The sequence below is a fragment of the Scardinius erythrophthalmus genome, assembly GCF_964197995.2.
Source record: "Scardinius erythrophthalmus genome assembly, chromosome: 1".
Taxonomy (NCBI): domain Eukaryota; kingdom Metazoa; phylum Chordata; class Actinopteri; order Cypriniformes; family Leuciscidae; genus Scardinius; species Scardinius erythrophthalmus.
Genome location: NC_138221.1, coordinates 38,733,376 through 38,760,695, shown reverse-complemented (window position 1 = coordinate 38,760,695; position 27,320 = coordinate 38,733,376). Strand labels below are relative to the sequence as shown.

Genomic DNA, 27,320 nt, shown 5'->3' with positions numbered 1-27,320 from the left:
AAACCATGGTTTTGCAACAAAGGTCTTGACCCTATAATATTGTCCCAACAATGCTGAAAAGCATTTTAGTTTACCCAAGGTTGCACATGCAACTTCTCACGTGTCACAGAAAGACAAGAACATTTGTAAAGATGAAATGAGGAAGAAGGCTTTAATGTAAATTGGAATTACTGTTGGCTACATCACATTCAGTGCTGAGGTCAACTGAAAATATTCAACCATTAAACCATTATGTGTATTATCTAACAAAATATATATTAATTCTTTTATTTGATTAAGTGGATATACAGTAAATAACCCTTTGAGGAGAGTCCTATTAGATCGAATTAAATCAATTTCATTTTTATAACAGAGTAAATTTAAATAGTGTGTTAGTCTTAATTAAAATGTTAAAAGTAGCCAGATATCTAAAAGAGCATCAATGTCAATAAATTAGGGTTAGTGTAATTTAATGTATACTCCATTTTGGCAAAATAACTGCCAATGCTGAAAAAAGATTTTCTTTTTTAGGTTCTGTTTTATACTTGTGGTTTTCCAGGGCATGGGCGCTCAATTAAGGCTGTAAGTGGCAAGAAAACAAACAATCTCTTCCTGTTCAGTCTTCATTTCCAACTGAAATTGGAAGACACTGGATTCAGTATTATGGGCTTTCCGGGTGCAATGAACAGCAAAATGCCCATTTTCACAGGAAGTATTACTCTCATGGGCACATTTTATGTGGTAAAATAATTCTGATGTTATGATAATATGTCTTTTTCCTTGTGAGATCTTGGTATGAACTTCAGTGTGACGGGAACCTTCGGCTGAAAAACAACATTCATCTCTAGAGGGATCTGGAAAAAAAAAGAGAGAAAAATATTCATTAATTCAAGAAGAAAAGCATAGTCTGTCTGACATAGTGTATACGAACTCTAAATAATGACAGTCAATCAGGGCCGGTGCTAGCCATTTGGGTGCCCTAGGCACAAATGCTTGGTGGTACCCCCCCCACTCCCCCTCGCGACACGAATGGACCAATTCTACAAATAAATAAATCTCCAGTTAACTGGCAGAGCATTCATTTTGTTCGTTTTTTAAATAAGATACTAGCGCTGAAATGTGTTTTTTTAAATCAAGTGCTCGTTGCCGCCGCGATCAGTAGCACTACGGATACGGAGTTTTCTCGCGTGGCTCGCGCACACACCGCACTGTTTTCACTCGACGCGCGCTTCAATCGCAACGCAACGGATTGAAGCGCGCGTTGAGTGAAAACAACTTGCGAATACTCTCTATTCATTCTGTTGAAATCACAAAACATAATGCAAACGTTTGCTTGTCCCTGCTTGATATACAACCACTGATGAACATAGCCTAATCGTTTTGATGAGAGAAAAAAAACTATACGAGAAAAAAAAAAAACCTATACAAGGGCGGATTTGAACCCACACCCTATGACACAGCTGGCGAAAGCTCTACCACTGGACCATTGAGATACACGTTAATTTAGATGGCGGATCTATATATTGGGACTGACAACATGTACTAGGCTACATATCATTAAACGACAAATTAAACCCCATGTAACCTACTATTTAAATCGATTGCTGGACATCGTAATGTTATTTGCGTCCATCGTCATTGAATTTTGAAATCAGATAGAGCCGGCCAGAGCGCTGCATAATAAGTAGCCACGCCGGCTTATTCAGTATGGAAATACACACAGACAATGACACGCCCCTACTGCGTGCTAGAATCTCCGAAAAACAAGCCGATTTCAAAATCAAAATGTACGCTTTTAAATATACCAATACTGCTATCTCAAACATACAGAGGCTTGTAAAACTAACAGATTCTGCAAAAAAACGAAAATCACCAAATAAAAATAAATAAAAAAACGCTTCTTTTTTTTCACGACCCAGATTTTTTGGTGCCCCCCCAATCACTTGGTGCCCTACGCGCAGTGCGTGATGTGCGTGTGCGGAGCGCCGGCCCTGCAGTCAATGTACCAACCTGTGTCTCTTTACATGTTTCCACAGTGAAGTTCTGAAGAAGCTTCACAACAAGAAGTTTCATGATCATTAGGGCAAATCTCATTCCAATGCAATTTCGAGGTCCGAGTCCAAAAGGCATGAAAGTGTACTGGTTAACCTCTGATTTACTCTCCGGACTGAACCTGCATTTGAGAGACTTTCAGTTAAGCAATTCTAGCTTAAATATGGCATGTGGTTTAGTAAACTGCATAAATCACATGCTATAAGATCCATTATGTGAGAAAAACTGAAGTGAGAAAAATTGTGGCAGTGAAAGAAATGTTCACATCAGAATCACATCACCTCTCCGGCCTGAACTCATCAGGAGAATCCCAGAGCTGCGGGTCACGACATAAAACATATGTAGGAATTCCAACCAGAGTGTCTTTTGGTATCGTCACCCCATTGATCTCCACGGTCTTCTTACAGGACCTCTCTAAGCGTGGGGCAGTGGGAAGGAGACGCATTGATTCGTTGATGGCCATTTCCAAGTAATCCATTTTCATCAAAGCATCGTATGTGATGGGAGACTGAAGAATAAAAAAAAACAAGATATGTCCAATGCATATGGTTCAACTCTAAATGTGCTTCAGATTCTTTGTACAAAACCTGTGAACAGAGCAGAAGCCGGTGCGCTCACATCAGGAGGGAAGTTTGTGTCGATCTCCCCAACCAGCTTTTCCAGGCAGTCTGGATTAGTCGCAAGATTATAGAGGAGGAAAGTGAGAGTGGTGCTTGTAGTCTCATAACCTCCAAGGATGAAAACGAGGGACTGGGAGAGAATCTCATGGTCTGTTAGTCCTGTCGAATTCACAAAACAGCATATTCGAAAACAAGTTCATATGCATTTAAATGTGTAAAATCTGTACTGTCTCTCAAACCTTTTACTGGTTGGCCACTTGTGGTGTCCTTAGCTTGATCATCAGATATTTGACTCTGGATCATGAGCTTGAGAAAATCTACCCGACCCTGATTAAAAACAGTGACATCACCATCATTGCCAGATCTAAACAACAGTGAGAGTGACTATACTCTTAAAAATAAAGGTTCTTTATTGTACTCTATGGTTCCATAAAGAACCTTTACCAATGTTCTTCAAGTTAAGAAAAAAAGGTTCTTTTAAGAACTGTTCACTGAAAGGTTCTTTGGGGAACTTGAAATGGTTCTTCAGTGGCATCTCTACAAAAACATCCTATTGGAACCTTTATTTTTAAGAGTGTTAAAAAGTGAAATACTGACATACATCTGATTCCTTGCGCTCGTCCTTAATCTTTCTAAGGGCACTGTAGAAAAAATCCATAGACGACCTCGAAAAAAGAGTTATTCCCAATTTGCTCAAAAGAATTGCAAAAGAGGGAAACATAACTGAAATAAGAAAATGTATTCATTATTTGTGTCTCTTTTCAATTTCTATGATTATTATATAAACAACGACATACGTATTAGCAGAAAGAGAGGATTGAAGACATTAAACTGGACAAACTTCTTGATGTTCGTAACGAAAGGATCATCTGCGTTGTTTATGGAGTCGATGTCAACGCTAAAGGAGGAGCTGGAGACGACATCCAAACTGTATGGACCGACAGCTCTGGAATAAAAATAGAGTCATTTTTTTATTTAAAGAAATCATTTACACATCATTGCATGTGGTTTTCATTGACACACAAAACAACTAGAAAGAAATATTCTAATGATAATCATTTAGTGAAAGTTTTACAGTAAATGTAAATTTAGTGAAGTTCATGATTGACAGTGAATGCTCTTTATGTGTTAAAGTTATGCACTTTAAAGACAGATGTAACACACTCTTTTATTTTCACTGGCTGCTCGTGGTCTCGCTTTTGCATATTTTTAATAAAACGATCAGCATGCGTCACAGCTATAGGAAACATCTGAAACAGATTTAAAAATAAGTGTTAGTTACGCAAATGTTATAAGAGCAACAATAAAATGAATTTGGCTTTGCCTCATTTCTATTTTAATCTCTAGACGACTAATTGTTTTTACTGTTCTGTAAAAATACTGGGACTAGACTCCAATATATGATACAGCTCATATTATGAGCCTGTTCTATACCTCCTTCAGTCGTCCACTTGTGAAATACGGGGAGAGGGAACTGCGGATTCTCTTCCATTGCTCATCTCTAACCATAATTATGCCGTCACCGAAGGGGCCAGCCAGGTCTGTTTTTCTAATCTGTACAGAATTATGACCTTTACTGAATCTGAACTGCCATAATAACACTTTCGTGGTACAAAACGGTGTTTGTGAGCTTACCCTTCTGTTAGTGAAGGTAGAATAACATTCTTTCACCATAACTGTTTTGATAATTTCCAGGTCAGTGACCATCAGTATTGGGAGTCTTCCATCATAAATCCTGAGCAATGGAAGGAATATATTAAGTTTGCATTCACAGTGATCTTGGCAAATAATAAAATAATAGATGACGTTGTTTCTAGTTTGTAGTTTCTTCATTTATATTCAAATTTGAATAAATGTCATCCATAGAGTAAAATTACATTTCATCCCACTGTATTGATGTATATATAGCTGGAATGACAAATATTATATATAAATATGAATTTATAGTATAAGTATTATCAATTTGATGTTAACACAGTAAATATATAACTGAGACTCACCCCCAAACTTTTCCATACTTCTTAGCACACTCCATATCAAAATTGCACAAACCCTAAAACACATTTGCATATAGATAATTATTCAATGAGAGATTCAAAAACAAAAACAAAAAGCTCTAACATAATTACACCTTCCTACATTATTCTATAACAGTTACATAATGAATTACTTACTTTACTGTATGAGAGAAGTGTGCCAACGAAAGGCCAAGGTCTTGGTCCTGGAATTCCCAGTTTTTTGAAAAATCCATGAGGCCAAACGCCATAACTACAGTGTGATAAATTATGTAATTATAACACTACAAACAAATACGAACTAAGCTGAGACACATTAAAAACAGATATAGATTAGGGTGACAAGACTTTTTTTTAACCGTCAAACTGGGACAGGAAGGAAGCATTTTTATCACCTTTTTAATCACATTTAGATTTCTGTTGTATGAAGTACATACTCCATACAGTCTCTCAATGAATGTGTTGTTCTAGAGCTATCACTGCATGAAATTTCAACTACACATTTATATGTAATTTTCAGTAGAAGACGTTAAAACACTTTTCAATAAATAAAGGACCAAATATTTATGATGAAAACTAAAATAAAATGCAACTCTGTAAAAATCATAACATTCAAGTGGGTTTATGGTGCATTCTCAGAATTTTGAAGTCCTCAGAATTTTGTAATTACGATTTGGTAAGTCAATAAATAACGACATCAGATGAGTTCAAAATATTTTGATTGGAGCAAGATGGTGATCTACCTTTTCTACAAAAGATTCAGCAAGACTTCTTAAAGGTGAACTAAGAACTTTTTTTACCTTAACTGAACAACTTCGGAGTCATTGGAATGGTTATATTACTTATTTCGGGTTGAATGGTGGTTGTTTCGCACCCCCCTGGTGCCCGTTAGCGGAAAATACGCACTTGCAACTTTGAGCCGGCGGGCCGCCGGCCGCCGCGTCAAGAAGTCTCGCGTGATATCAGGTCTCGCGATGTAAACAATTGCTTTACGGCCAAAAGAAATCTGCTAAAATGCTGTCATTATTGCGCTCCCTCACGCTGTTCGCATGAAGAAGACGTTTTAAAGAATGTCCCATCTGCGTTGATGTCGTTGATCTATAGCCTCTGGTGTCTGAGAATCACCAACGAGTTTTTACAACAGTGTTGTCAAATATCTATTCCGAAGCTGTGGGGGGAGCTCTAGAGAGAAACCTGCGAGCAAAAAGCGAGAATACAGCGAAGAAATCCCGAAGCTACTGAGTGCTGCTTTAAGTTTACTTCTACAAAATGACGAATAAAGAATGCACAATGCAGTGTTTTTGCTTTTTATTTCATTTATGAAGGTGCTGTAAAATTAATTAAAGCTGAAAAACAGTTTACCCAACAGTCGTGTGTCAAGTCAAGTCAAGTCAAGTCAAGTGCATATTTATTGTCATTCCTCTATATAACATGTATACAATGGAACGATATGGCGTTTCTTCAGGACCATGGTGCACCACGGAACATTTAGCAAGACTACATAAGTGCAAATACACAATAAATAATTTTTTAATATATATATATATATATTATATATACTCTGTATACACACACACACACATATATACATACCACACATATATAAAATAAATAAATATATACACTGAATATAACTATAAATTGTAAACATGGACTATGAATATTTTATGGCATAGCAGCACAAGTATAGCAGCAATACTAGTAAAGTGACTGATGCAGCTACCTTATGTAAGTGCAGTTTGCAGTAGTACTGAGTCTTACTGGTTTAGTGTGTGTATACTGATATGAATGTTTACTTGGTTAGGTGTTCAACTAACCCAGATGAGTATTGGGAGGCAGCCAGGTGTTGAGTAATCTGACTGCCTCAGGGAAAAAACTGTTACGAAGTCTGCTGGTGGTGGCACGGATGCTCCAATACCTTCTGCCAGATGGCAGAAGGCTGAACAATCCATGAAAGGGATGAGAGGTGTCGTCCTCATGAATGGCTCTGCGGATACAGCGGTTGTTGAATGAAGCATCTATAGTGGGTAAAGAGATCCCGATGATCTTTTCCACTGTCCTCACAATCCGCTGTCGGAAGCTGTGCAGTTCCCGTACCACACAGTGAGACAGCTGGTCAGGACGCTCTCTATCGTCCCTCTATAGCAGGAGGTGAGAATGGGAAAAGAAAGTTTGGCTCTCCTCAGCCTCCGCAGAAAGTGGACACACTGCTAGGCCTTCTTGACTAGGCAGGTGGTGTTAAGAGTCCAGGAGAGGTCCTCTGACATGTGCACATGAATGAGCTTTTGAATCTTTCCTCATTTGTTCCAGTGACGTGCAGTGGTGAGTGGTCCGCTTGGGTTCTCCTAAAGTCGACAACCATCTCTTTAGTCTTATCAACATTAAGAAATGTTACTAAGAGATTGTCTCTTCACCATAAGCTGGTACACCTCCTCCCTATATGCCGACTCATCGTTATTGCTGATGATATCACGATCCACACATAGGAAACAGAGAGAAGATCCAATTGCAATATGTATTTTTAATGAGGGTAATCCGTTACTCAGAAACAGTCCATGCAGGGGTCAAAACCAAGATAGCAATCCAACATAAATAGACACAAGAAAAACAGGCAAGAACAGAACTCAGAAGTGGCGTGATAATTACAAGGACTCTGTGACACATACTAAAACAGACAGGGTTATATACACAGGAAAATGACAATGCTAATGGGGAATTGGCTGAGTGCAATGATTAATGACAAGGGACAGCTGAGTGCAATGATGAGACAAGGATCGTGGGGAATGTATTTCAAAATGTGACAGACACTGTGAGGAAGGAGGACATCTAGTGGACACCTGGAGAACACAACCTGACACCGTGACATAACCCCCCCTCTATGGAGCGGCTACCAGACGCTACAAGACGACAAAAACTACAACACAAAACAAGAGTCCAAGGCGGGAGGCAGAACAGTGAAGGATCAGGGGGAGGGATGGGGGGCCAGGTCCATGGAGGGAAACGGGGACAGGGAGTGACAGTTCATCTGGCGGCCAGGGTGGAGACGACAGTCCATCGGGCGGCCAGGAGGGAGACGACAGTCCATCGGGCGGCCAGGGCGGAGCAGACAGTCGATCGGGAGGCCACGGCGGAGACGACCCCTCGGGCAGCCAGGGAGGAGACGACCCCTCGGGCGGCCAGGGAGGAGACGACCCTTCAGGCGGCCATGGCACAGGAACAGACACCGGCTCAGGAACTGGAACAGACACCATCGGCTCAGGAACTGGAACAGACACCACTGGCTCAGGAACAGGAACAGGAACAGACACCACCGGCTCAGGAACAGACACCACCGGCTTAGGAACTGGAACAGACACCACCGGCTCAGGAACTGGAACAGACACCATCGGCTCCAGCTCAGGAACTGGAACAGACACCACCGGCTCCGGCTCAGGAACTGGAACAGACACCACCGGCTCCAGCTCAGGAACTGGAACAGACACCACTGGCTCCGGCTCAAGAACTGGAACAGACACCACCGGCTCAAGAACTGGAACAGACACCACTGGCTCAGGAACTGGAACAGACACCACCGGCTCAGGAACAGACACCACCGGCTCAGGAACAGACACCACCCGGCTCAGGAACAGACACCACCCGGCTCAGGAACAGACACCACCGGCTCAGGAACAGACACCACCGGCTCAGGAACAGACACCGGCTCGGCGGCGGCCATCTTGTCCGAAGACACAGGCTCAGCGGCAGCCATCTTGTCCGAAGACACAGGCTCAGCAGACATGACGTGAACAGGCTTGGCGGCGACCCTCTTGTCCACAGACACTAGATCCGGCTCGGCAGCGGCCATCTTGTCCGAAGACACAGGCTCGGCAGACGTGACATGAACAGTCTCTGGATCGGCAGACATGACATGAACACTCCTGGGAATCTCTAGGATCTTGGATAGCATAGAAAAATAATCCAATAACGTTTCAGCGGCCATCTTGTCCGAAGACACAGACTCGGCAGACGTGACGTGAACAGGCTCGGCGGGGGCCATCCTGTCCGAAGACACAGGCTCGGCAGACGTGACATGAACAGTCTCTGGATCAACAGACGTGTGCCTCCTCCCCCTTCTCCGTACGCGATGGCGAGACGGCGGCTCCGATCCTTCCCTCATGAGCCCAGGGTCGAAGGGGGGCCATGGTGGAGAGTGATGTTGGATCTCCTCTCGACCACTCACTCCTCTGCGACCTCCTCGGGTCCCACGAAAAATGACTAGGCGGGTCCCCTTAAAACAAATCTTTCTCTCCCGCTCGGTGGCTGGGGAAGAAACACCGGAAAACATACCGCTGGATCCTTGGTGACGGAGTCCTTCTATCATGATCCACACATAGGAAACAGAGAGAAGATCCAATTGCAATATGTATTTTTAATGAGGATAATCCGTTACTCAGAAACAGTCCATGCAGGGGTCAAAACCAAGATAGCAATCCAACATAAATAGACACAAGAAAAACAGGCAAGAACAGAACTTGGAAGTGGCGTGATAATTACAAGGACTCCGTGACACATACTAAAACAGACAGGGTTATATACACAGGGAAATGACAATGCTAAAGGGGAATTGGCTGAGTGCAATGATTAAAGGAGAACTCCGGTCAATTTTAACATTGGGCTAATTTTTTGGTAAATTTGGAGTGCTGTCAATACAGAGAACAATGACAAAAATCGGTGTTGTCTACACCGTGTAATCCTCTTTTTAAAATTTGCACCCAGTTGACTTCAATGGGGCAAGTTTTAAACCAGCTTTTAGCCTCTTAACAGCCTCTGGCTGAAATAACATTATTTTTATTAATATCTTTCACATCTACTGCAGTCAGATTCACCCGTGATCACTCTGAAGGAATCACTCACATTAGCTGTGCACTTGTAATGACACATCAAGGATGTTAAGAGGCTAAAAGCTGGTTTAAAACTTGCCCCATTGAAGTCAACAGGGTGCAAATTTTAAAAAGAACACAGTGTAGGCAACACCGATTTTTGTCGTTGTTCTCTGTATTGACAGCACTCCAAATGTACAAAAAAATGTTAAAATTGACCGGAGTTCTCCTTTAATGACAAGGGACAGCTGAGTGCAATGATGAGACAAGGATCGTGGGGAATGTAGTTCAAAATGTGACAGACACTGTGAGGAAGGAGGACATCTAGTGGACACCTGGAGAACACAACCTGACACCGTGACAGATGAGGCCATGATTTACATGTGGTCTCAGCATGTGAGAGGAAGGGGGAGAGATGTGTTCTGAGGTGAGACTTTGCCTCACTAATGGTGAGTTTGAATGCTAATTTTCAGAGATGTCCTTTGTCCTCTCTCAGGGTCTCTTCAACCAGACTGTCCGGCGGCATTTCCTAATTTCTCAATTCTTACAGGACGATATGGAAGAGGTGTTAGTGAGGCCAGTAGCGGGTGCTCACCCTGTGGTCTGTGTGGGTCCTAATGCCCCAGTATAGTGACGGGGACACTATACTATCAAAAAGCACCGTCCTTCGGATGAGATGTTAAACTGAAGTCCTGACTCTCTGTGGTCATTAAAAATCCCAGGATGTCCTTCGAAAAAGAGTAGGGGTGTAACCCCGGCATCCTGGCCAAATTTGCCCATTGGCCTCCATCCATCATGGCCTCCTAATCATCCCTATATACTGATTGGCTTCATCACTGTCTCCTCTCCACCAATAGGGGTTATGCGGAACATATTCCGGGTTCTACAAAACGGGTATAACTACTTCCGGTCGTCAGCTACTGAGGTAAACACAGCGTAGGAATGGCGAACTTTTATAGCCGGTGTTTACAGGAGCTACCCATTCTATCCATTTCAGATGTGCATCGTATTGCCAAACGGACGTCCAGAGCCCCGAGTACTCCGTTAGATAAAGGATTTAAGTTTTTACGCCTCCTCATTTATTCATGATTATGAAGGTATGTAAGTTAGTATATGCAGCTTTTGCTAATGGCACCCGATGTAGAGTTAGCTAACTATCAGTAAGTTAAGTTTAGACTTCTTGTATGCTATCAGTAGTTTAACCCTTTATATTTGCTCGCAGACGATTAAAACAATCAAATGAAGACTGCATTTTATTTTTTAAATTTTTTTTTTCTGATACCTAAGCATTCGTGACATTTTAATTAAAACAGAAATAAGAATTGTATTCTAAAAAAGCGAAAAATAAGTTACCTCAGAGATCACCTACCGCTGCAGATGCGTACAGCAGTGCAAACCGGAAATGCTTATACCTGTTTTCCGGTTCAAACGTTGGGCGTTCCGCATAACCCCTATTAGCTGGTGTGTGGTGGGCGTTCTGGCGCAATATGGCTGCCTTCACATCATCCAGGTGGATGCTGCACATTGGTGGTGGTTGAGGAGATTCCCCCTTCCATGTAAAGAGCTTTGAGTACCTAGAAAAGCGCTATATAAATGTAACAAATTATTATTATTATTATTACCACCTTTTTTATCTAGATGAGTCAGAGACAGAAGTATGGTAACAGATATGGCGTCCTCTGTTGAACGGTTGGGACGATATGTGTACTGAAATGGGTCCAGTGTGGTGGGAAGACTGTTCTTTATGCGTTTCATGACTAGCGTCTCGAAGCACTTCATGATGATAGGTGTAAGTGCAACAGGCCGGTAGTCATTCAGACAGGACACAGATGATTTCTTTGGCACAGGGATGATGGTAGCTGTCTTGAAACACACAGGAACAACTGTCTGGCTCAGGGAAATGTTGAAGAGGTCCGTGAGGATCAAGCTGATCAGCACATTCTCTGAGCACCCTGCCAGGTATGTTGTCAGGCCCTGCAACTTTCCGTTGGTTAACTCAGGATAGAGAATTCCTAACGTCTACTACAGACAGACACAGTACATGATCGGTAGGAGTTGGAGTGGTCTTCCGCAAGTCAGGTGTCAGTGTCAGTCTTGACAGGCCTGAGGAACATCAAGTACAAGACATTGCCAGCTGAGGATGTTCAATCTGCCACAGGAGCTGCTGACACAGTTCTACTCAGCTGTCTTTGAGTCGGTTCTATGCATTTCTATAACTGCTACCAAATTCAGCAACCAAATCAGACATCAGAAGGTTACAGCGGACAGTCCAGACTGCTGACAGGATAATTGGTGCTCCCCTGCCCACCCTCCAGGACCTGTACTACTGTACTATCATTAATTCAATATTTCAGTGTACAACATAATTCGAGAATTTAATCTGATTCAAAGGGAAATCAGAGGTCAAATCCTGACTGGAGAGAGGAGGAGCTGGGGATGGAGGAGGGTATTTAGCTCCTGAGAAACGCGATAGCTGTTGAAGGAGCTTATTTATGGATGCTGTGATTGGTGTTTTATTCCTATAGGTAGATGTGGATTAGCTGAGAGTCAGCTGATGCGAGCTTGACTAACCAGAACTGATGCTACGCTTGATTTCCCTCTTAAACAGTTCAATGTCTCCCAAGGCACATGCCTGTAAGTGCAATACGCCACTGCTAGATTAGTATCTTTGTAAATTCAGTTGATATTTATTCATATCATTCAAAATACTGTATATGTTCATAATTTGTAAATATATTTACGATGACTAAACCTTACAGTGCCTTTATACTTTTTATTTGTGCGAGTGCACTGAAAGCTTCAGTACCTACAAAGAAAAAATCCTTGTGTGTGCAGTGCACTCAAGTACACATGGCAATAAAGCTCTTTCTGATTCTGATTAATCTTTCCATATTCTATCATAATTGTACAGTACTATTGCTGCATCAATTGTGTCCACCTGACATGCCCTAAAAAATAAAATAAAATAAAATAAAATAAAAACTCTGGGCTTAGACAGTTCTGAGTTTCCCACTCATAAGTACGACTTTGTAAATACAATATATCTGAGATTAACCATGTGTTTTACAGTAAAAGTGTAGTAACCCTTTCTTGGCGGATTGATTATCCTTTGTATAACCACAGTTTTACTACAAATACCATAGTTAAACTTTAATTTCTTTATTCAACCAGATCCAAATTCATTGAGATTAAAAATCTATTTTACAAGAGTGACCTGGCCAGCAGGGCAGCAACATAAACAATCAAGGGTCACAAGTTCACAACAACAATTTACCAAAATCTAAAGTACCAACTATGGTTAGTTAGTGTAGTAAAACCACGGTTAATTTGTGCTTGTGTGTTGTTTAAAAATGTGTATTTTACTTACAGTATTTGTATGGTTAAATTTACCAAAGGTTGAACGCACCATAACTATGACGACAGAGGATACTCAGCTGTTAGTATTTTCGCGCTAAACGTAGCAATAAACACGTTGAAGATGCACTACAAACATGTTTATCTTTAACAGGTTTTTAATAAGCAATATTAAATAAATACTTATATTCAGTAAATATGAATGAAGATGTACGATTAAGCAACAAACGTTTATCCCTGGTATCCTAATATAAAACAAAAATAACACAGAATAACGCTTATAAAATGGTTGCATTGACATTTTCTGAAATACTCACATAAACAGGAGAGTTATGACCAGAACCACCAGGGTCCAGGTCACAGACAGAGACAGCAGGTCAATCATTGTAAGTCAAGCGAAGTCTGCAGTCTCTTCCTGACACAGTTGCACAGATTCTGTTGGTTTCATTCACGTCAGACGGCGCATGATCAGAAAGTGGACGTGGTTTACAGGTGTGCAAGGGCGACCAAATAAGGAATAAATCGACAGGTTATGACACTTACTTACGTTTCGAGTTATCGGTGGTACCTGCACTTGGCAGCAATGGTGGCTAAAGCCATTAATTTGATAAGAAACATAAATGAAACTACGAAGCACAAAAAGTAGGCTATTTCTAACAAAAACAGGTTCATCTTAAAGGGATAGTTCACTTTGAAATTAAATTTTGGTATGTTTTAGCTTACCTCAAGGGCATCCAAAATGTAGGTGTCTTTTTTTCCGCAGTAGTTTCAATTTTGATATTTATAGGTCAAACCGTTCTTGTCTGTCAGTCATTTAATGCAGGTCTGTGGTCACTGTCTCAAAGAGCATTAAAACAATTCCCCATCGTCCAAATTAAACAATTCCCCATCATAAGTACACATTGATGGCCTAAGACACAAAACGAGCGGTTTGTGTGAGAAAATGAACAGTATTTCGTTTTTAACTCTTATACACAGCCACGTCCAAGTGATCTGAGGGCGTGCGCGCATCCTAGAGTGTGACGTGTACGCAGACTGGTGTATAGATATATACACTAGATGTCGCCTTGTCTACGGCAGTTCATTGGAACGAATGTCTTTAAGCGGCATCTAGTGTATATGTTTATGCACCAGTCTGCGTTCTGTGGATGATGGGAAATTGTTTTAATTTGAACTCTGTGCATGCTCTTTGAGACAGTGACCACAGACCTGCATGAAATGACTGACAGACAAGAACGGTTTGACCTAAAAATATCGAAATTGAAACTACTGCGGAAAAAAAGACACCTACATCTTGGATGCACTTGAGGTAAGCTAAAACATACCAAAATTTAATTTCAAAGTGAACTATCCCTTTAAAAGTGTCAAATTTACTATCACTTCATTTTACTCACCTTAGAAGAAAATAAGGCCTGAGTTTGATATCTGCGACTACATAAAACATACCAATGCACACAATAACATTAACACTGTTTTTTGAACTATTTACAGTGACACCCATTGGACAAAATGAGAAGGTGAAAGACCTCGGGCTGTTTCATGAGTAGTAGTGGGACAAAACAGGCTGCTGGACTGCGTATGATAGTTTCTGTATCCAGGGATTGTTTTGGAGTTGAATCTGTTAAAACATAATAAGGTATTCACATACGAATTGATACCTCTCACTCAATATGGGATGATGTTGCCAGATTAAACAAATCAAATCTTGATTATTGACAAGAAAACTATCTCAATTGTGTGCCACTCTGTAGATTTGTACAGAGGGCACTCCAGGTGTGTGAATGCTTTGCTTCCAATCACATTTAGTATTTTTGATGTGATCGTTGCATAACAGCCCTTTGTAACAGTCACCAGTGACACAGAAAACTTTACACTGTTGACAATAACCATATTTTCCACATCACACATGTAGCTAGTTCTTATGGTGTTTCTACTAATAGAACTTATTTAAAATGAGGGAATCAAGTCACCTTTATTTATATAGCGCTTTATACAATACATCTAAAATATATATAAAGTCCAGAACAATTGTTTACAATTTGTGTGGTTACCATATCATATATGATCATAAGTATAATTACCCAATATTATATATGAGATCAAGGCTATCTGTCACACAGGAGAATTGTCATGTCAAAAGACAATTCTTCAATTCTTCTTAAATTACATTTGTAAATTTTGCAATTTACATTTGTAAATGTATGTACAGTATGATATTTAAAATGAAACAATTCTGTATGCAGTTTTTCTAATGCTATATAACTTTGTATAAAATATTATACAGAATTATATTGAAATGTTCTGTATTTTAATTATGATTTTTCCTTGTGAGATCTTGGTATAAACTTCAGTGTGATTGGAACCTTCGGCTGAAACATAACATTCAGCTCTAGAGGGATCTGAAAACAAACAAGAGAAAAATAAGAATAGTGCATTTGTAAATTTGTGTTAAATTTAGAGGCAAAGCACAGTCTGCCAAACATTCCTGATTGTCTATATGATGACAGTCAATGTACCAACCTGTGTCTCTTTACTTGTTTCCACAGTGAAGTTCTGCAGAAGCTTCACAACAAGAAGTTTCATGATCATTAGGGCAAATCTCATTCCAATGCAATTTCGAGGTCCGAGTCCAAAAGGCATGAAAGTGTACTGGTTAACCTCTGATTTACTCTCCGGGCTGAACCTGCAGAGAAATATTTGAGAGAAAAAATGTGAGAAAAACTGAAGTGAGAAAAATTGTGGTTGTGAAGGAAATGTTCAGAAAGCATCAGTAGCTCAGTTTCCATCCACCTACTTTTATGTGCAGTTTTGTAATATTGCATTTTGGATAATGCTAACGTGCATAAATTCTAAAAATGTGCATTAAAGAAAACCGTTTAACTGAAGCGGATACATTTTTTATGCAATAAGAAGACATGCATGGAAACGATGAAAACACATTTATTGAATAAATCCCTCAATATGAAAAAAAAAAAAAAAAAAAAATCCCTCACGTGACTGCCTCAGCAGCGGAGAAATGTCATTGCACAGCATCTCAAACACCATCATCCGAACATGACAATGTTTATTGCATTTATTCTGCACCATCATTTATGATGTAGGGAAAAAGAGCCACAGTGGCTTCCCCGATTGCAGCAACTTACATTTTTATTACATACAGATATTTGGCAGCAAATTCCCAGGAAGTAACAATTTTGTTCTCTTGAACACATGGGATGGAAACACTGCTTTATTTGCAAATGTTTTATGCGATATTCCAAGTTAGATCGCAGGTTTGCAGCTTTGGATGGAAACATTGCTACTGTCTGATAGATGAATCACATCACCTCTCCGGCCTGAACTCATCAGGAGAATCCCAGAGCTGCGGGTCACGACATATAACATATGTAGGAATTGTAACCAGAGTGTCTTTTGGTATCGTCACCCCATTGATCTCCACAGTCTTCTTACAGACCCTCTCTAAGCGCGGGGCAGTGGGAAGGAGACGCATTGATTCGTTGATGGCCATTTCCAAGTAATCCATTTTCATCAATGCATCGTATGTGATGGGAGACTGAAAAAAACAAAACAAGATATGTCGAAGTAAAACAGCTGAACTCTAAATTCTAAAAATGCCTTAAAATAGTTTCTCTACACCAGGGGTTCTGAACTCTGGCCCCCGAGATCCACTTTCCTGCAGAGTTTACCTCCAACACTGATTTCGTAACCTCGGTTCCCTGAAAGGCAAGGAACGAGACATTACGGATGCCGTATATGGGAACTCCTCTCATCCTTCACTTCTGCTGAAATCTTATAGGCTAACACCAGCAGAGCTGGCCAATTAACGCAAAATATGCAAATATTGAAACCCTGTTGCAGTATAATGCAAGTGCAGCGTCAATTCCACTTCAGAATCGAACAAAAACGCTAAAATCAATAGCGAACACAGCGAGCGTAATTTCTCGTTCCTTGGCTTTCAGGGAACCGAGGTTACGAAAGTAACCGGAGACGTTTCCTATCAAGGCTACGGAACTTCGACATTACGGATGTTGTATATGGGAACTGTATAGAATCCCACTGTGGCAGCATAACAAACCACTGACAACAGAACCCAATACCAAGACCGCCCCCCAGTATGCGAGCATCTGATAGGCCGAGATTGACCAATAGCGAACCTCTAACCTCTGATAGGTCCAAAGGAACCAATCACAAGCTCACAAAACACTGCCAGAATTTGCATATCCCGAGCAGTATAACCGGGGAAAGTTTGCACTGTCTAACAACAGGGCAACAACAACAGTAAGAGAAGGCCGGCGCATAGCGGTGACAACAGTAAAAACATACACAATAGCACACAGAACCACTCATGAGCAAAGCGCAAAGCAGCTCTCTCAATGCTGTGTAATGCAGTCAACTCACTGAAAGCACTCGAGATGCTACAGAGGGCAAATCCAACTTGTAAAACCTGGCAAACGTGTTCTGAGAAGACCAGCCAGCCGCAAGACATAAATCCTGAATAGACATACCCTTAGTCCAGGCCCACGAGGAGGCGATCGCCCTAGTCGAATGGGCCTTGACGTTAAGGGGGCATTCCTGCCCCAGGCATTCATAAGCCAAAACAATAGCGTCCACAATCCAATGAGCAAGCCTCTGTTTAGAGACCCCCCGTCCCTTATTGCACCCACCAAAGCACACAAATAGCTGGTCCGATTGACGAAAAGCGGCCGAGCGAGAAATGTATTCCCGGAGCGCTCTGACTGGGCAAATAGCACTCTGAGCATCCGAACCCTGAGAGGTTGATGGCTCAGCGGACAGGGCAGGCAGAGAAACAATCCACTCTCTGAACGGGGTATTGAGTGACTTAGGGACGTAACCCGGCCTCGGTCTGAGAGTCACATTACAGTTTCCCGGTCCAAAGCGAATACAATCTTCACTTACAGAGAAAGCCTGAAAATCCCCAACCCGCTTCGCCGAAGCGAGAGCGAGAAGCAGCGCCGTTTTAACCGAAAGCTCCTTAATGGCAATCGAAGCCAAGGGTTTGAAAGGCGGTCGTGACAAAGCCTCCAAGACCAAAGCCAAATCCCACGGCGGCACCGAAGGCGGCCGTGCAGAGCATAATCTCCTAGCTCCCCTGAGGAACCGTGTCACCGATGCATGTCTACCGATAGACTGTCCGTCAACAGGGGGGTGAAACGCGGCAATAGCTGCCACATATACCTTCAGAGTGGATGGTAGGCTCCCTTCATCCATCCTGTACTGAAGGAAGCGTAGAATATCCGACACAGAACAGCTCGCTGGGTCTATATCGACATCCTGACACCATTTTGAGAAAACATCCCATTTCAGAGCATACAGGCGCCTAGTGGACAGGGCTCGCGCTTCCGCGATGGTATTCAAAACTCGCAAATGCAGTGCATCCAGCCCGCTCAGCGACCCTGCAGCGGCCACACATGTAAGCTCCACAGCCCGGGGCTGGGATGCCAGATCGATCCGCTCGCCTGAGACAGCAAGTCCTTCCTGAGCGGAATCTCCCATGGCTGCCCTGCCAGTAACTCTATCAAATCCGCGAACCAAGGCTGATTCGGCCAGTTCGGGGCTACCAGAGTCACCGCCACCTTCTCCTCCCTGATTTTGCACAACACCACGGGCAAAATTTTTACCGGTGGAAAGGCATAGAGACAGACTTTCGGCCATCGCGAAGTTAGCGCGTCCATCTCCCGGGGGGAACGGGACAGCGAGAAGAACATCTGACAATGCGTGTTCTCGCTCGTTGCAAAGAGGTCGACCTCCGCTCTGCCGAAACGATTCCATATCAGCTGAACCGTCCCGGGGTGAAGCCTCCATTCCCCTTGAGGAATCCCGCTCCTCGAGAGCATATCCGCCCCGCGATTTAGAACACCGGGGATGTGAGCCGCTCTTACCGAGAGGAAAAACCGATCCGCCCACAGCAGAAGGGATTCCACCTGCTTGAATAGGGCTCTGGAATGTACACCGCCTTGACAATTTATGTACGAGACCACGGAAGTGTTGTCGGTCCGAATCAACACATGCCGCTGCTCCCGAGACCGGAAAGCTTTGAGAGCTAGAGAGACCACTTTTAGCTCTAAGCGATTTATGTGCCACTCCATTTGCTTCTCTGACCACCGACCCGAGGTGGGCTTGCCCAAGCAGAGCGCTCCCCATTTGGTGGACGAAGCGTCCGTCAGGACCCTCCACGCGCCGTGCCACTATGCCGGTAGGAACACCTGAGCTGAAAAGATCCGGGTTCTTCCACGGGGCCAGGGCGCGGGCGCATCCGCGGGTGACCATAATGCGCTTGTGGCCGGAATACCACACACTCAGGGGGACGCGCTTTCAGCCTGTGTTGAAGCGGTCTCATATGCAGTAGCCCCAGATGACACACTGAAGAAGCCGCTGCCATCTGTTCCAGTAGCCTCTGAAACTCTTTCAGTGGGAGAGGCTGCCAGGTCTGAAGAGACCGAGAGAAGAACTCAGAGCCTCCGCTCGCTCGGGGGTGAGGCGCGCTCTCATTCTCACCGAATCCAAGCATACTCCCAGGAATGTGGTAGTCTGGCTCGGTGTGAGCACACTTTTCTGAACTTTCACCCTCAAACCGAGCATCTCCAAGTGTCGAAGGAGGGCTTCCACATGGCTGACCAGCGTCTCTCTCGACTGCGCGAGAACCAACCAGTCGTCCAGATAGTTCAAGACGCGCATCCCGCTTGACCTGAGGTGTGAAAGTGCTGCGTCTACACATTTCGAAAATGTTCGGGGAGCCAGGGCTAGTCCAAACGGAAGCACCGTGTATTGGTACACCGAATTCTCGAACGCAAACCTCAGGAATCGCCTGACGCTTTACTATCTGGATATGAAAGTAAGTGTCCTTTAAATCTACTTAAGCGAACCAATCCCCGGGGCAAATTTGCGCCAGTATCTGCTTCAGAGTAGTCATCCTGAAGGCGCACTTGTGAAGCGCTCTGTTGATGGGTCTCAGATCCATTATGGGGCGGAGACCCCCTTCCTTCTTCGGCACTACGAAGTAGCGGTTGTAGAACCCACTCTCCCGCTCGCTCGGGGGAACCGGTTCTATCGCTTTCTTCTCGAGCAAGCTGCACACTTCCTGCCTCAGCACATGAGCGTTTTGGGGCAAAGTTAATGACTGGATTATGCCACGGAAGCGGGGGGGTCTGCGTTTGAACTGAAGTGTGTATCCGTGCCGAACTATATTTAAAACCTATGGTGAAATGCCCGGAATAGCTTCCCACGCTGCCTGAAAACGACTGAGTGTGGGCCAATCTAAACCTGCGGTCATCGCCGCTGCGGTCATCGCCGTTATATAAGGGCTGGGAACAAACACCTCGCGCTTCCCACGAGGTGCCTTTATGGTTATTGACCATGACATCAGTATATGGTAACACAGTGTGTGGTGCAAGAGGGGAAAAGAGCTCTGTTTGTGAAGTGGTAGTCTGCTTTATTGAACAAGAAACAACATTTACAGCATTCACAACATAACTGCACGTGTCGCTCGCAGAACGCTGAGAGACTAAGTGCTTTAGAGCGCTCTCTTCTCCTCTTGCCCGAGCGGTCAGGACGATTGCTTGGGCCTCGTGGGGGACGCGGCGGGTTTTCTGCGCGGGCTCCTCCGAGCCGTCCTCTTGCTACCCGCTCCTGCCACTGGCCGTTTCGGCCTCTACGGGCATCCGGTCCTGGGCGGGGCGCTGAATGTTGTCTGGCCGCAGCCTGAGGTTGACGGCCCGAGGCAGAAGACAAGCGAGAGCGAGGCCCTCTGCGGAATAACATGGCTCATTGCCTTCGCCTTCTTCTGGGTCTCAGAGTAACGCTCGGTGACCTTCTCGGCGGCGTCTCCGAACAGGCCTGCAGGGGAGATCGGTGCATTCAATAGCGTCTTCCTGTCAGCCTCCTGCATGTCCGACAGGGTGAGCCACAGGTGTCTGACCACCAAGAACCCCATCGAACGGCCAATCGCCTGGGCCGAACGCTTGGTGGCCAGGAGCGCGAGGTCCGTGGCCGAACGAAGATCCCGAATGGCGTCAGCCACTCATCTACGGGGGCAAACATGGCCTGGGTGGAAGTGAGGGTGCGCGCCGATTGCGGGGCCGCCCACGACTTCACCACGTGCGCATGCACGTCAGGAAAAAATGGGGTTCCTCTTCTCGAAGCGGCCTGACGGCGGCTCGATTGGAGGAACCACGTGTCGAGTTTGCTCTTCGACGGGTCATCGGGAGCTTTCCACGAGAGGTCCAATTCCTTGACGGCCTTAGAGAGGATGCGAAAGAGCTCGTCCTGCAGGTCCGCCGGGGTCTCTTGCTCCGCGGCCGTCAGCAGTGCGGCCTGCTCCGCACCCCAGTCGTTCTCGGGGGCAGACAGAGACATGGAGTCGTCTTCCTCACTCACCCCGAAGGACACGAAGTCAGCGACCACCCGGTGGGGGGGTGGTTAAAGGTGGGGTCGGGGAAACTCACCGGGGGTCGAACCTCAACTCCGCGGTTGGGGGGGGGCTACCAGCGGCTGGCCTTGAGAGCTCGTAGGGACATGTCCACGCAGTGGTCGCAGGACCCTTCATCTCTGAGGGCTGACTCAGCATGGGCCAGCCCCATGCACGCGACACAAAACAGGTGCGTATCTGGGGGCACGATGGAGCCCTTGCACAGGTTGCAAACAGTCACCATCGGATGCAGGAGACAGTGCAGTATCTCTGGCGCACCTTCGACGACGGCGAATATTCCAATAAGTTGTCAGTGTAGTATCAGCTTTCTAGCACACGATTTGAGCGTGAAGAGAGAGATTCTGAAGTGGAATTGACGCTGCACTTGCATCATACTGCAACAGGGTTTCAGTATTTGCATATTTTGTGTCAATTGGCCAGCTCTGCTGGTGTTAGCCTATAAGATTTCAGCGGAAGTGAAGGATGAGAGGAGTTCCCATATACAACAACCATAATCAAAGTTCCGTAGCCTTGATAGGGAACTCTGCAGGAAAGTGGACCTTGATGGCCAGAGTTCAGAAACCCTGCTTTACACAAAACCTGTGAACAGAGCAGAAGCCAGTGTGCTCACGTCAGGAGGGAAGTTTGTGTCGATCTCCCCAACCAGCTTTTCCAGGCAGTCTGGATTAGTCGCAAGATTATAGAGGAGGAAAGTGAGAGTGGTGCTTGTAGTCTCATAACCTCCAAGGATGAAAACGAGGGACTGGGAGAGAATCTCATGGTCTGTTAGTCCTGTCGAATTCACAAAACAGCATATTCGAAAACAAGTTCATATGCATTTAAATGTGTAAAATCTGTACTGTCTCTCAAACCTTTTACTGGTTGGCCACTTGTGGTGTCCTTAGCTTGATCATCAGATATTTGACTCTGGATCATGAGCTTGAGAAAATCTACCCGACCCTGATTAAAAACACAAAGTCAAAATCTACTGTGGCATCAACAACTCTTCAAAATCTGAAGCTGTAGTTGGAAAGTGAAATGGTGACAAACATACATCTGATTTCTTGCTGTGCTCATCCTTAATCTTTCTCAGGACATTGTAGAAAAAATCCATTGACGAACTTGAAAAAAGCCGTATACCCATTTTCCCCAAAAGATTAGCAATGGAGGGAAAAAATGCTGAAATAACAACATATTTTTGTTTTGTTTTTGAGATATTAAAATTGTAATTATTTTATCATGTAAAAAGATGGACAACTGATTTAGAATGCAAATCAACAACAAAAGCAATTTTTATTATAAAAATGACATACTTTGAAGCAGAACAAGAGGACTTAACAGACTGAACTGGAAAAACTTCTTGATGTTCGTAACGAAAGGATCATCTGCGTTGTTTATGGAGTCGATGTCAACGCTAAAGGAGGAGCTGGAGACGACATCCAAACTGTATGGAGCGACAGCTCTGGAATAAAAATAGTGTCGTTTTTTATTTAAAAAAATCATTTACACATCATTGCATGTGGTTTACATTGACACACAAAACAACTAGAAAGAAATATTCTAATGATAATCATTTAGTGAAAGTTTTACAGTAAATGTAAATTAAGTTAAGTTCATGATTGACAGTGAATGCTCTTTATGTTTTAAAGTTATGCACTTTAAAGACAGATGTAACGTACTCTTTTATTTTCACTGGCTGCTCGTGATCTCGCTTTTGCATATTTTTAATAAAACGATCAGCATGCGTCATAGCTATGGGAAATATCTGAAACAGATTTAAAAATAAGTGTTAATTACATAAGTCTCATGAGAGCAACAAGTACAGGATGACATAAACATATTTTATAATAGTAAATAATAAAAGGTATTGGCAATAAAAACATTTTAATTTCAATAAAGGAGCACAGAGAGACTAGAACTTTGTTCCAAATCTGTGGAACAAAACTGGACCCCATTTTTATGAACAAAAAGCACAAAAATATTTCTTCACTGTATTTTCTTTTGTAAAAAAAGAGAAAAAGAGAGAAAGTCATTCAGGTTTAGAACAACAGGAGAGTAAATTATTCAAATTTTCATGTTTGACTGAACTATCCCTTTAAAGGGCACCTATTATGCCCATTTTTACAAGATGTAATATTGGTCTTGGGTGTCCCCAGAATGTATTTGTGAAGTTTCAGCACAAAATACCCCACAGTTAATTTATTATAACCATTTGAAAATGTCATTTTTGGGGCCTGTTTTAAAAAGAGCTGTTTCGGGCTATACCACCTTAAATGTAAATGAGCTGCATATCCCCGCCCTGCTGCTGGACCTAGATGATGAAAAGGCACCGGCACAGAATAAACACAAAAGAGAATGGACTAAACGTCTCGGAATGGTTATTTGATACATTTATGTACTTACAAAGTTGTAATCGCGTCCCCTTTGCAATTATGGATGTGCAACACACACACACACACACACAAATTGTGATAGCGTTCGCGCAATTTTTTGAAACTACATACGCACAAATACTGTGATAACGTTTGCTAAGTACAAACAATTTTTTTTTTCTTAAGTACAAACTAAATTATATTTATGCCAGGGGTGCTGTTGCGTCATGTTGAAATTACTTGTCACACATGTGCTTATGTGGCAAATGTGAGAAGATGGCTACAGAACCAGAAAACATATGCTGCAGAGAGATAGACGTTTATATATGGGCTACTGTTTATGGAGATAGAGCAGACCTTAATTTATTTACATTTGTAATTGCTGCAAAAAATGATACGTGACATAAAACTGTCTGACGTTGTTTGTTGAGACATCCTATGACAACGACAATAAATAGCTTTAGACGCATTTGTTGTTGAACTGGCTGACATCGATTGAAATGACTATTTACTCATAAAATACACTTACTTCTTCTGGAGGTGACGTTGGATCGCGAACAGTAGGCAACGATCCACACTTGAGGATTAACTTTAACCCTCGTTCACTAAACAGTCAGTCAGAAAATGATTCGCGCAAACATAAACGTATTTAGGAAGTTTAAGTGGCGCCTTTTCTTCATAAATAAAATCCATCCGCTGCGTTTTCAGTGGCTCTGATGTCAGTGAAGACTACTATGTCCATTCTTACATCCCACAACAGAACACCTAACGTTACTCTTCTTAGGAGACATTACCGGCTGTCGTTGAAACAATGGAGGATGGTGTACAGATCACAGAGGGTGGGGTCTATGCCAAAACCAGATTGTCAATCAAACCACGTCGGTGGGGCTTAGCGCAATTCTACGTCACAGTGAGAGCAATCTTAGAACAGGGCGTTCGGAGACAGTGCTTATGATTTACTGAGATACTACTGGGTGGATTTTTATCATTCTAGGGTGGTTTTGCTCACATAATGCCAACACACATTTATGTTCAAACACCAGGTTAAAGTGAATTTTGCATAATAGGTGCCCTTTAAGGACCTGTTCTATACCTCCTTCAGTCGCCCACTTGTGAAATACGGAGAGAGTGAACCACGGATTCTCTTCCATTGCTCATCTTTAGTTATAGTTATTCCATCAGCAAAGGGGCCGGCCATGTCTGCATTTATTTCCTATACAAATGCAGTAAAAGAAAATATTTTTTACTGGAGTGTAAAAGGAATCCTCAGTTTCCTGCCATTATGGAACTTTCTGGATAACTGCGAAGGTGAGCTTACCCTTCTGTTAGTGAAGGTAGAATAACATTCTTTCACCATAACTGTTTTGATCATTTCCACGTCAGTGACCATCAGTATTGGGAGTCTTCCATCATAAATCCTGAGCAATGGAAGGAATATGATTAGTTTGCATTCACAGTGATCCTGGCAAATACCTACACTACCATTCAAAAGCATTACATCCATAAGTAAAGACAGAAAAGACATTTACAATCTTACATATTTATAATAAAAGATTTATATTTCAAATAAATGCTGTTCTCTGGAACTTTCCATTTATCAATGGAAATACTGATAATAAAATCCTTGATAATAATGAGAAATGTTACTTGAGCAGCAAATGATCTGAAGGATCACGTGACACTGAAGATCTGGAGTAATGATGCTGAAAATTCAGCTCTGACATCAAACGAATGAATTACATAAAATATACTAAAATAGAAAGCAGTCATTTAAAACTGTGAAAATATTTCACAAGATTACTGTTTACTTTATTTTTGATTAACTAAATGCAGCCTTCAGTGAGTAGAAGAGACTATCATCTAGCACTTCATTTAGCCATCAGAGCTGCCCTGAACTTAAGTATTAGGCTACATACAATCTGATTACATATTAAGGACAGATATTACAGTACAGCTTTTCATCAGATTCTTTTAACACAGTAAATATATAACTGAGACTCACCCCCAAACTTTTCCATACTTCTTAGCACACTCCATATCAAAATGGTAAAAACCCTAAAATACATTTTATAGATATTATATAGACGCACATCCAGCGTCTTTTTAATACATGTTCCTATATTATTCTAAAGAAATTACATAATGAATTACTTACTTTAGTGTATGAGAGAAATGTTCCAACGAAAGGCCAAGGTCTTGGTCCTGGAATTCCCAGTTTGTTGAAAAATCCATGTGGCCAAACACCATAACTACAGAGTGATAAATTACAGAGATATCAAACTACAAACAACCACATGAGACCCCATTACATGTAAGTTAGATGTAACGTTAGCCTAAATATAGATCTTGCACAAATGAACTGTACAGTGTGATAAAGTAAACAAATATAAGACAACACCTAATTAAAAAAGAGACATATTAAATACAGATAGATAACTTACTTTACTAAAAGCTATAGGCTAACACTGATGGTTGCTTTGAGCTGCTTTTGTTTTTCAATACTCACATAAACAGGAGAGTTATGAGCAGAACCACCAGGGTCCAGGTCACAGACAGAGACGGCAGGTCCATCATTGTAAGCAGTCTCTCCCGCTTCAGCTGAAGTCCGAATGCACAGTTGCACACAGATGCTGTTGGTTTTATCAGTGAATGTCTAATATTCGTAGACGGGCTCTGGTTTGATCCAGTTTTATCAGTTTTATTCACGTCATACGGCGCATGATCAGGAAGTGGGCGTTGCTTACAAGTTGCGCAGGGCGACCAATCATAGGACCAAATGTGACCATGAATCACAAAACCAGTCACAAGTAGCAGGGGTATATTTGTGGCAATAACCAACAATAAATTGTACGGGTCAAAATAATCGATGTGAGTGAATGCAGGACGATCGTTAACATAAATTGACAACTTGAAAGGCGATTTTCTCAGTGTTTAGATTTGTTTTGCATCCCCAGATTCCAGATTTTCAAATAGCCTAGTTGTATCTCGCCCAAATATTGTCTTATCCTAACAGAAATAAAGCTTATTATTCAGCTTTTAGGTTATGTATAAATCTCAAAAAAAAAAAAAAAAAAAAAAAAAAAAAAAAATATATATATATATATATATATATATATATATATATATATATATATATATATATATATATATATATATATATATATATATATGGGCGTTTCTTCAACTACGGGCACTTTTAGGCTTGTGAAGTTGAATAAAAAAAACTTGTTCAAAAGTCACGTAACACAGTCTCATAAGTTTAAATAATTTGTCTAGTTTTAAGGTCTGTAAGAGGACAAACTTAGATTACAAGAGAAATTGTTAATATTTTACATTTTTTCCGACCTGCAATGAACAAATGTCATTTCCACCACATCTCTATATACAGCTGTTATTTAAAAACAGAACAACTTATGCCACTCAAGAATTGTCTAAGATCATTTTTGTAACTAGTTTTATCAGTTTTTCCACAATGTACAAAAATTATACATTTGTCAATGAGATAAATTAACTGCCCTAAGGACCAAATGTGAACTGTACACCTGTCACACTCTGAAATTTAATTTTGGTTAGGGCAAGAGCTTATAAGAAAATAAATAACTTGAATTTTTATATTAATTAGAGCATGATCTCGTAAATTGTGG

The 27,320-nt window shown here is 42.2% G+C and overlaps 1 protein-coding gene across 4 annotated transcripts; it reads right to left on the bottom strand.

Annotated features, from left to right (window-relative positions):
- Positions 1–125: 125 nt before the first annotated feature.
- Positions 126–26,456, bottom strand: LOC308693124 (cytochrome P450 3A40-like). Of its 4 annotated transcripts, none has more exons than XM_081369880.1 (13): positions 26,183–26,377; positions 4,826–4,919; positions 4,652–4,704; positions 4,287–4,386; positions 4,086–4,205; positions 3,816–3,901; positions 3,449–3,597; positions 3,253–3,374; positions 2,891–2,978; positions 2,650–2,810; positions 2,313–2,539; positions 1,990–2,152; positions 126–833 (listed from the first exon to the last, which is right to left on the bottom strand). In XM_081369880.1, the coding sequence occupies exons 1-13, from the start codon at positions 26,248–26,250 to the stop codon at positions 738–740; spliced, it is 1,527 nt and encodes a 508-aa protein (XP_081226006.1). In that variant the 5' UTR covers positions 26,251–26,377; the 3' UTR covers positions 126–737. The 4 variants fall into 4 exon arrangements, with proteins under 4 accessions (XP_081226006.1, XP_081226003.1, XP_081226004.1 ...); XM_081369877.1 differs by lacking the exon at positions 26,183–26,377 and adding an exon at positions 13,197–13,362; XM_081369878.1 differs by lacking the exons at positions 126–833; positions 1,990–2,152; positions 2,313–2,539; ... (7 more) ...; positions 4,652–4,704; positions 4,826–4,919 and adding exons at positions 14,833–15,278; positions 15,400–15,562; positions 16,206–16,432; ... (7 more) ...; positions 25,679–25,731; positions 25,832–25,925 and having other exon boundaries at positions 26,183–26,390.
- Positions 26,457–27,320: the final 864 nt, after the last annotated feature.